This window comes from Myzus persicae, unplaced genomic scaffold (assembly GCF_001856785.1).
Source record: "Myzus persicae strain clone G006 unplaced genomic scaffold, MPER_G0061.0, whole genome shotgun sequence".
Classification (NCBI taxonomy): Eukaryota; Metazoa; Arthropoda; class Insecta; order Hemiptera; family Aphididae; genus Myzus; species Myzus persicae.
The window spans coordinates 50473-61693 of NW_019104384.1; the positions used below are offsets into that span (position 1 = coordinate 50473).

General features: G+C 32.1%; 1 protein-coding gene across 4 annotated transcripts; it reads left to right on the forward strand.

The window, feature by feature from the left end:
• Nucleotides 1–3864: 3864 nt before the first annotated feature.
• Nucleotides 3865–10678, forward strand: LOC111041777 (UDP-glucuronosyltransferase 2C1-like). Of its 4 annotated transcripts, none has more exons than XM_022326184.1 (8): nt 3865–4069; nt 4884–4970; nt 5080–5324; nt 5422–5662; nt 6769–7355; nt 9402–9624; nt 9908–10127; nt 10200–10678. In XM_022326184.1, exons 3-8 carry the CDS (start codon nt 5277–5279, stop codon nt 10450–10452), a joined length of 1572 nt encoding a protein of 523 aa, XP_022181876.1. In that variant the 5' UTR covers nt 3865–4069; nt 4884–4970; nt 5080–5276; the 3' UTR covers nt 10453–10678. The 4 variants fall into 4 exon arrangements, with proteins under 4 accessions (XP_022181876.1, XP_022181877.1, XP_022181878.1 ...); XM_022326185.1 differs by lacking the exon at nt 3865–4069 and having other exon boundaries at nt 4874–4970; nt 9402–9493; nt 9524–9624; XM_022326186.1 differs by lacking the exon at nt 3865–4069 and having other exon boundaries at nt 4874–4970; nt 6769–7313.
• Nucleotides 10679–11221: the final 543 nt, after the last annotated feature.

Genomic DNA, 11221 nt, shown 5'->3' on the forward strand with positions numbered 1-11221 from the left:
CCTAAAATCTGTCCTCCTCTATCAATGAATAACAAAATACTTCTGATTGTCAACTCAATTAATTGTTTGAGCCTAGATATCGGGTGGTTGGTTTTAACACGTTTTGTATATGTGTGGCAAGGATTTGTTTCTAAAAATCTAGGGCGGTCATCCATCCAGAAACTAGTAACACCGGCCGGTGCCGACGCCGTTAACTTAGAGCACGTACGCAACCGTCACACCACGCCACTTAGGATAAATAACTATTAAGTAATATGTAGGTAACTAAAATGTTGTCACGGTGACAACGGTCTGACACGTAAAAGTGTAAAACCTAAGAATCTCCAGTTCTAAATCAAATTATCTTATAGTTTGAAAAAAATCTAAGTCATTTAACGGACCCCGCCCTACATATTATATATCTATGCTATTTTATGAAAATAATAACAAAAACCTTAAAATACAAACGAAACCGTAATATTTTAAAATAGTTTTAATCCTTAGTTAAAATATATTCCTATTAATATTAAAAAAAAAAACGAAATATTAAATAGATAGGTATCTGTACAATTTAAACGACAAGAATAACCATTTTAGTTGCTCTGTTGTAGGTTAGTCACATTACTTTTGAGTAGATATTAGAAACTTTTATATTTTCACAGAATAGTATTTTCAAATGCAATGGATGTCTTTAATAATAAAAACCTGTATCATAAATAATGCCTTCTTATAACTTAGTAAAATAGGCTGACAGGCCGTATTTGCCTAGAATCGTTTTTCGTATGCAATAAATTATGAATTTATGATTGACTTAAAATTTGCCTAGAATCGTTTTTCGTGTGCAATGGTTTATGCATTTATGATTGACTTAAAAGATTAAGATAACTTTATTTCTATTATTAATTAATCAGCTGAACATTTTGGAGTATCGAAATCCTAGTTCTTGAGTTATTCAAGAGGACGCATTTTGTTGGCTCCGTCTTTTAAAAGTATAATTCAGTTTTAAGTGAGTTATGAACATTAAATTTAAACTATGTACGCAAAACTTGCTAAAATATTTAATCATCCTAAGAAAGCCCAGATACAAACAAATTATGTTCTTACTATCAAGATCCATGTTAGGTCAATTTACTCTAATTTTTAAGCTAACGGTGCTAAACGTGATCTAGGTGCTGAGTGTAAATTTGCTTTGTTACACACTTCTAAGACCGAGACGAGAAATGCCTGTGTAGCGTACCTACTAGAGTCCTCTTAACTTAGGGTACTAAGGACGGTTCATGATACCTAATGGGTTTGGAAAATACGAGGGCTATGTTCATTTATTAATGTTAGTGCGCATTATAATTACTAGGTAAGTACCTAATCAATATATATATATATATATAAATATTCTAATACAAACACGTACCTATCTAAGAGGGGTAACATTGCCGGTAGCCACCCAATTATATTGTTGAAATACCCAAGGCTCAAACAAAGTTAAACCTTATTTTAAAATGTCTATTATAATATTTGTTATTACATTAATATCTTTAACGCTGCGTTCCTGCCGCGATTACAAAATAAATATGAACATTAGCACTGTCTTGTAATTTATCGCATCAGTCGCAATTCGATTTTCGAACAGAATGGTCAGATTGTCAGAATTCAGAATAGAAATGGTTCATAGATATGACATTAAATATCTAAATCAATTATTATATTAAAAGTCACATGAATTCACATTCTATTTCAATAATTCGGCATTTCCCATCACGGCTTCATTGCTTGGTATATGTGTAGGTACCATAAATTATGTACAATATTATATTTACGGGTATCTATGCGTAGCATTAATAGTGTGGCTTGGCGTGGTGAGGTTTTTGAGCAATATCAGTCGTCAGTCACACGATGTGATTGACTGATTGAGAGTAGGCACGCAGCCGTCCACTGACACTAAATCCCGGATGGGTGATCACTCGGGTTCTTAGTGGCAAAAACCTTGCAACACATACACAAGTTTCCAACGACCTTATCAACCCTACCGTAACTCCTTATAATAGCTAATAGCACTAATTTCCTATGCCGGGATACTTAATAATAAAAAACAAATTCATGCAGTTGGAATTCTATAAGTCTATATATGTCTATGAAAAAAATAGGTTAAGACTAAAGGTACCTATTTATAATCCATGAGTATAAATACAATCACCGATTTCCTACTATACATGGTCAACTAAACTAATGCTAATAAATAATGCTATGATAATAATATATAGGAAGTTAGGTAGGTAGGTTGATAGATACCTATATAGTATAATATATTATTGTAATAATTTATTTTATTACAATATTTATAACTGTGAAAGTGTGTAAGCCTTAGTTTAATATTATTGTTACCTACTTGTAATTGTTTAATTGTTTACATTTATTTTAAAATGTAATATTGAAAAGTGATAAGTTCCGTTGAAAAAAATAAAAACCATTTCTTAATAATCTCAAATTTGCAAGCCTGCAGGCCAAATTAATGATAATTTTTTATTGAGTTGATGTAAGTTGTTAGAAAATATTGTTCGATCGCTGAACGGTTTTTTTTTTTGCCGCCTATCTATATTCGCTCAGGACAACACAGGCGTGGTGAAGATAAAGTGTCCGGCAAGCTCCCCCCTCCACTGTCCGGTGACAGTTCGTCAACCGATGGCCGAGCCGCCAGGGCACCAGCCAGCCCGGCGTCCGCGAAGGTTATTGTCTTTTTCCAGCGGTCGAGCTAGACGCAACGTGCGTCCGCTCTTGCCGCCTCCATGTGCTCTGTGAGCAGAAACCGCGTGTGCAAAACGATTGGAGATGAGTCATCGTTCCGTGCGGTATTTACGGTCTACAATTTAAACCTTAAAGGCTCTGTCAAACAGAATGCGTCATTAACTCAACCTAGGACGTTACATAGGTACGTCGCACAGAAACCAAAGCGTCGCGTTAAAATAGGTAGGTTGTATGTTGATAGTAGTTGATATTATAGCAGTGGTCAGTGTTGCTAGTACATTTGCAAGGTATAGATCATAGATGATATAGTTTACATTAAAAAATTAAAAATATGTTCAGTAGTTCAGACGAAGAAGAACTTTTACTTTTATATACAATAGCTAAAAGTCGACAAAAAGAAGCGAATTTGGGTTCATGAAATAAATAAAAAATGAGAAAATTATGGAGAATACCACCGTTTATGCCGTGAACTGGAGTCACATGATTACATGAAGACCGTTATTATTTGTACTTCCGGATATCCCAAGATAGTTTTGAAGAATTTTACGAATTTTACCAAGGATTAAAAAAAAGAATTACAAACTGGAGGAAACCAATAACCTCAAGGGAAAGACTTGCAATTTGTCTCAAGTATGCAATAAAAATAACTAATTAAAAACAAAGTACATAGCACATATACAAAGTACTAAAATTAAACTTCCGTGCTGGTAAAGTAGAATCAGTACGCGTGTAGAATTCTGGATCATCCGATTCTTCGACGTCAACAAATTATGTTGATGCCTTTGGAGAAGTTATATGTCATATGTGTAGCCGTGTAGCCGGTGTAGGAGATGTTAATTCTTGTGTCTTAATCTCTAATGCAATTTCAGTTATAATATTGGAAATCGTTTGTCTCGGAGCTAAAGTTTTGTCTAAAAATTGTAACCGACTTGCCCACGGCCAATTTTGATACTTTTTAGTGGCTTGTCCTGTTGTACCTTTTATTTCTTTTTTGTATTGTAAATAGTTGTCTCTTATAGGCTTTTCCGTTTTTTTTTAGCATTTCGTCTGTTAATAAAACAATATAATTTTTAATTATTTAGGATTCTGAATGGAATTATACCGCCGCGTTCATCACGCCGATGAGCCATGTTTCGATATGATTTGTAATTGAATACAACGCGGCGGTCAATAACGCTTTCACGCTCGTGAATGACGTGCTCTGTTTGACAGAGCCTTAACTTTACGATTGTCGCAAGCCCCGAGATAGTTGAGGCCTGAGTGCCTGACGCGTTTCGCAGCTGTCGTGTGAAAAATAAAGTGCCACTGTCGCCGTTGCAGCGTGGAGCTGGAGCCAATCCATCTTCTCGAGGTCAGGTCATATTGTTCGAAATTTTATATACTTAATGTAAAAAACACATGTTTTGTTTTCAGAATTAGCTATTATTATTATTATCTTTATTATTCATTGTATCGCATATTATAGTAATACTTATTATTGTATTACTATTATAATCTTATACTTTGTGCACTTGTGTGAGTAACCCCTCCCGCTCCCGTCCACAACACAGATCGTGAGTCGTTGCCGAAAACCACCGTAGTCGTAGGATGGGCAACGGCGAAAACAATATTTTAAACAGTTTAAAGTTAACAGTTATAGTCAAACTCAAACAGTTAACAGTATTACAAAACAAACTAACGAAACTTGAATTTGATTAAAAGTAATTCGTTATTTATGAAGCTTACATCAATAAAAATTATTTTAGCGAATGAAAATTAAATTTAAAAAAGTTAAAATTAGTCTAACTATAACTTTTTAAGTCGTTTACGCCCGGGCTTACAAATTTGAATAGAAAATAGCTTCAATATCGCTCTACTCAGATTGTAAAAATATGTTGTAAGCAATAAAAACATCTTATAAAGTAGTTTAGTGCCTAGCGAAGTGCATGATCTAATTTTTTTAAAATTATTTGTTATCACCATAGAACACTCCTTAAATAGTACAAAAAATCACAAGGATTTGAAAATGTGGTCTTATTGTAGGTGAACATTTAAAAATTCTTTAAATCTGAATTTAAATCACTTTTTCACTAAAGGAAAAAATAGGGGTGAGCATGATCATGCTTAATGAATCACTCTATATATATAAGACTATATTTTAAATTTTAATGACTATTGTTACTTAGGTCCTGAACCCTACTGCGATAAAATATGAAGTTCTGATGAAGATAACATATTATTATTGAACGAGCCTCACTTTATATAGTACATAGGTAATAGGTCTGCCTAAAATCTATTGTACCTAGCTCTAAGGTCTATAAGCAATAGTCACAAAATTAAACTATTTCATATCGAAACTATTCCTGAATAATATTATTACAGGTGAGGAAGAGATACGGACCAATATAATTTCAGTTGAACGTAATGCCAGGTGGGGGAGGTCATATTTGCTATCTCGACGACCGTCTGTAGCAGCACTTCATTTATTATCTCGTAGTTGAGATAATATATTCCATTTATATTATTTAAGTTATATTATACATATATAAGTATATAATACTATAATACATCGACCATAGATGCCAAATGTGTTATGCAACGTGCAACCTGTAATATATATTATACAGGTATAAAAAAAATCAAAATTTTTCCTTCCATTAATCGTACTATTTTATATAATAAAATAATATTACTCGTTTAAAATTGAGTTTTGGCATTTTTTAGTACAACATGTTGCCAAGCATGTTTTTTTGTACAATTGCATGTGCTATAATCGCTGTTGTAAAGGCATCGAATATTTTAGTGTTTATGCCGATACCGTTTAGAAGCCATTTTCATGGATTTCAACCGTTGTTCGAAGAGCTGTCACATAGAGGGCACAACGTGACCGTTGTCAGTTCGTTCCCTCAAAATCGTCAGATAGCCAACTACACGGATATAGGACCATTTGTTTCCAAAGAACATGGTTTGTAAACCGTTAAAATATAAGTATATCATATGTAACACAATAAAGATATTATATCAAAATAAACCTAGGCTCAGCTAGGCCTTGCATATAACTTATTGCAGGACTCGTTTAGTCGTGTGTATACTGTACATATACATATTTGAATTCTATAATTTAGTCTAATCTGACTTGAAATTGTAATTTTTTCTGATTAGGTATTCATATTATTAGGTCATTATTAGGCAATCATCAGCCTTTTGCTTGAAAAGCACAAAAGTGGTTTTCTTATTTTTATAAAATAATGCTGAAACAATTTTTGAAATGGAAATACCTATTTATACCTCTTATGTTACCTGTGTAATATATACCTACCAGGTGTTTAATTCAAATCTAGGCTTTCATCATAATTCTGAATTGAAACTCTTACGTTTTTAAAAATATTTTTCTTACATAATAATAATATTTAAGTCGTTAAAAACAACATTAAAAAAAAAATGGGTACATTTTACCATTTTTTTATGGCAAAATACTCCGAATAATATTCTTTGGAATATAAAATTAAAACAGTTGTGCTATACAGTTGTTGTCGACTATGCCATTACTTATTATAATGGATGTCTGATATTTGAATTCAATCATAAATCATTGCATACAAAAAATTAGTCTGAACGATTTTCGAAAAACGTGGCGTTTTATAAATAATCAAATTTAATAACTAAAAACAAAATTTAATAAAAATCGAAAATAGCTTTATAAATAGAGTAATTTACCAGTAACTTACCAGTAAATTATTTTTTTGCTAAAGGAATTATAATGTTAGGTATGAAAAGTACATTTATTGTGGATACTGAGGTACCGTGCGGATTTTCATTTTTTAAAATATTTAAAACATTATACAAACTTAGTATTATTAGATAAACTGTATTTATAGTATATTAGATTATTAAATAGAAAATAATATAAAGGTTCAAATTCTAAAAATAAATTAAAAAATTGTTTGTCATATCCAACTAGATGATACAATTTATATTAGCCTGCTTGATTTTTAACCAAAAATAAAGTTGAAATGACACCAATGCAGTAATACTGTGTATAAGTATATACATATAACTGATTTGTTTTAGAAAGAAATGCTATGGATATGATGGGCAAGAATTTTTTGACGTCGACTCTGACAGTATGGAAACTTGGCGTAACATTTACCAAAGTCTTGAAACATAAATCAATGGTAGACTTCCTCCAAACAAATTCCGACTCGTTCGATTTAGTTATGATAGAATCGTGTTGTCAAGAATATACGGTGGTCTTGGGCCATAAATTCAGCGCACCAATCATTAAGCTGCAACCAACCATGCTCTGGAGCAGTATTAGCAAATGGATACACGTTCCTTCCACATTCTCGTACATACCAAACACCTTTTTGGAAACAACAAGCGATATGAGTTTCACGCAACGTTTAAAAAACACCATTACTGGAGTGTTGCAGTTGTATGTAGAAAATTACTTATATTTACCAAAAATGAAGGAAGTAATGGATACACACTTCACATACAAAGGGTGGGAATCCAGGCCTTCGCTTGAAGATATGTTGAATAACGTGTCCTTAACACTAGTCAACTCTCATTATGCGGTCGGTGTATCCAGACCATATCTTCCAGGTGTTATTGATGTAGGTGGTATGCACATAAAAGAGTCCAAGTCTCTATCTGGGGTACGTTTCATTATTTTAGTATAGCGTACGTATAGTCCGTCTCACAATAGAAAGGTACCGCATCTGTACGAAATCCAGTCATTATTGCGCATCCCCTACACCTTGCATCGCCTTTCCAACACCACTATCTGGTACACATGAGCAGATTAGTAAGTAAGCACATGCATGTTTATATAAGTAGATTACATGTAGAAGGGATTCGATGGCATAGCAGCGGTATGGAGCTCAGTCTGTATGCGCAAAATGGTACCTTTATCTCGTGAGACAGACTATAGGTACAATAGTATGATACCCATACTCTGTCCAGTGAGAGAACGCGCCTATTCTGCGCACCCCTCCGCATCACTCCGCCATCAAACGTATCATAAGAGGGTATCATATACGGTATCATATAGGTACTTAGTTTAAAAGATAATTTTCCTGGACTTTGTTGAAGCAAAATCTTCAAAATCGATGTTTTTCGTTATTTAATTTTCAATTGACAATATTGCTGAACTGATTAATCTCTCTTGCAACATGGTTAATCGTTAATACGTCTTAGTTAATTTCAATTTACTAAAAGAGCGTTCCTCGAAAACGACGGTAACATGTAAGGCCGTAGCCAGAAAAATATTTAGGGGGGAGGGGGGTCAGAGTATAAATATGTTTTATTATATAATAAAATATGAAAATATAAAAATATAATTTAAATTCAATTAATCTTTATTTAAAAAATAATTAAATCTTATTTCAAAAAAAATTCTGGGGTTGAACCCTAAAACTCACCCTGGCTACGGCCTTGGTAACAGGCATGGTAAGAAAGAATCTATAGGTATGCAATCATTAAGTTTGGACAAGTTGAATCAAGTTCATATTTTTTAATTGCATTTAAAATATTTAAAGCAGTTGCATTTAAGTCTGGTAAAATTGCTTTTACTTGATATTTAAAAAATTCGATTTCGTTAATTATTTCCTGGTCAATATCTTCGTTGTACCTATTTGATTTTGAGATAAAGAATACAATAATTTATTACAAAACCAAATGATACAAGAATAAAATGTTGCGGTTGATTAATTGTTATTACTCGAACATAGTCGGAAAATGTGTTCAGAAAAAATTTGTAACGGTCCAAAATAATTCAAAAACAATAATCTTTCTAATATATTTTATTTATGTAAAGTTTAAAATATTATAAAAAAAAATTTTGGCGTCCGGGGCATATGCCCAATAGCCCCCCCCCCCCCTCAACGGCACGACCCTGATCGTACATGTTCTGATTGACTGACTGATCAACTTAGAGACTAAACTCTTATGATAACTAGAGATATTAACATTTTTATGTTACCTTCGTAGCACACCAGCACCATAAGTGGTGCAATAAGAGATGATTTTCCAAAGTTAGAATTTTAAAGAGGTGATAATCACACAAGGATTTTGAGATTCACTATGAATTGTAGTTGTATATAAATAGTTACTACTAAGTATGAGATGAGATAAAAGCACGCGTCAAATCGATGAGTTTATTTTCTCTTATAACAAAATATGTATGTACCTAAGTATATTTATAAAACTATTATTCTTATTTATTCGATATGGTTGAAGCCTATAGACTTAAAAATTACGTGAACGATTTGGATGAAAACTTCATAGGTTATTCTTAGAGATGTTACAAAGGTAGAAAAAACTGAATTAATTGAATATATACCAAGAGAGTTTAACTGAAGTACACTATGACCAGTATGACCGAGATAAACCGATATAACCCCATATTTTATTTTTTTTCCGAGCGAAGTCGGATTATACATAGTTAGTAGATAATAAAATGAAAACATGAAAATAGCATACCTGAATACCTGATACCTATTTGTACTATGATGTGATGTCATATTATTTTATATACCTATCTATAAAGTTGTATTTAACATTTTGTAGCTTAGCTGGTAATATAAAAACAGTATAACTGCATGTATACAATCTAGCATCTATGCCCATGTTAAAATAAAATATACCATCTTCATGAAAGAAAAAAATATTTACAGAATGTGTTGTATTATTTTTTGTTTTAGGATCTTCAAACTTTTGTAGATTCAGCGGAACATGGAGTAATTTATTTCAGTCTTGGTTCGGTGGTTAACTTAAATCACTTACCTCAAGAAAAATTAAATATTTTTCTTGGCACTATTGCAAAATTAAAACAAAACGTAATACTAAAATGGACACCAAATGCTAGTGTAAAGTTACCTCAAAATGTTATGACTGGTTCGTGGTTTCCTCAAAGTGATATTTTAGGTAAATATATGTCATATATATTATATGTATAACCTTCGCTGCGACTTTGGAACGTATTTGAGGGGAGTGATCCAATCAACCTTTTTTTGTGTGATTTACTCATAGGTACTTTTTATTTATTGTTTATAATTTTGTAAGTAATGGTTCTTATAAGATCGCATTCGCTGAATTTCCTTAATTATGTTCTAAAGACGTTCTTGTCTTATACCTACAGAAAATACCTCATGCAAAATACTAGGATTTTATTTCTCCACATATTGTAATATTTATGTACACTACACAGCTCATCCAAAAGTCAGACTTTTCATAACTCACGGAGGATTACATAGTTTAGAGGAAACCGTTTATCACGCAAAACCTGTAGTTGCTATTCCATGTTTTGGCGATCAGCATTTAAACATCAAATTAGTGGAAAGAAAAGGCTATGGTAAACTGGTATATTATTTTAATATTACTGAAGAATCATTTGGAAATGCCATCAAAGAAGTATTATCGAATCCAACGTATGCACAATTAATTTATTATATATTATACCACACTGCATATGCTCACAAATTTAAATATTCTTGAATTAGGTTTAAAAATAACGTCGAAATCCAGAGTCGTATCTATAGAGATCAACCGATGAAACCTTTAGAACGAGCTATCTATTGGGTCGAGTATGTTATTCGGAATGGAGGAGCTGGACATCTTAAAAGTGACTCCGTGGGATTAAATGATGTGCAATATTTTTTGTTTGACATAGTATTTATTTTACTGATACCAATTGTATGTATAGTTTGGTCGTGTTATTTATTCGTTGCAAAAATCACATCTAAACTATATTAAAAGACCAGTTGGCACAAGTCGTTGAAACAGAAAGGATTGAATGAATTACAAACAGTTAGCGGTACATACATGAGACGTACATTGAAAAATATAAGTACTAAGTCTTGTAATAATTATAAAAATAAACTTAGCCCGAATTACCGTTAAAAGTTTATTAGCTCTTCGAGTTTACGTCTGACCAGTCCATGCCAGGCCAGTTCTAACACATAATTCCAGCACAATGGCCTATTTTAACTTTTATCAACAAGTGCTTTGATATAATTGCATATTGTTATTATTATTATTATTATTATATTAATATACCTATATTATTTATGTGTACAATATTATTATATATATATTTCTTATCTATATACCTTTTTATCATCTTGAAGAATAAATAAAAATATACATAATGTGTAGATAAAACATATCGGAGCTCAGTACAGCTCACCGTCTACTTCTACCAAAGACAATTTTTTTGTCGTAGGTTAGTCAAAAATCTTTGTCTTTGTTAAGTTAAGTACATTGTACATACTTAATATATTGTATAATATATTTGATCTTCGAGTTTATGTTTGATTGGTGCATGCAGAGCTGGCAGTCCAGTTCAAAGTTCTAAATAAGATATAATTCCAGCATAATGGCATACTTTATCTATTATCAATACGTGCATACATTATTATTATAATGATACACCTATATTATTTATACTTACAATGTTGTATGACAATATAACATTTTAATAAATCTAAGTTAAATCCATGTCACCAAGATAACATAAATACAT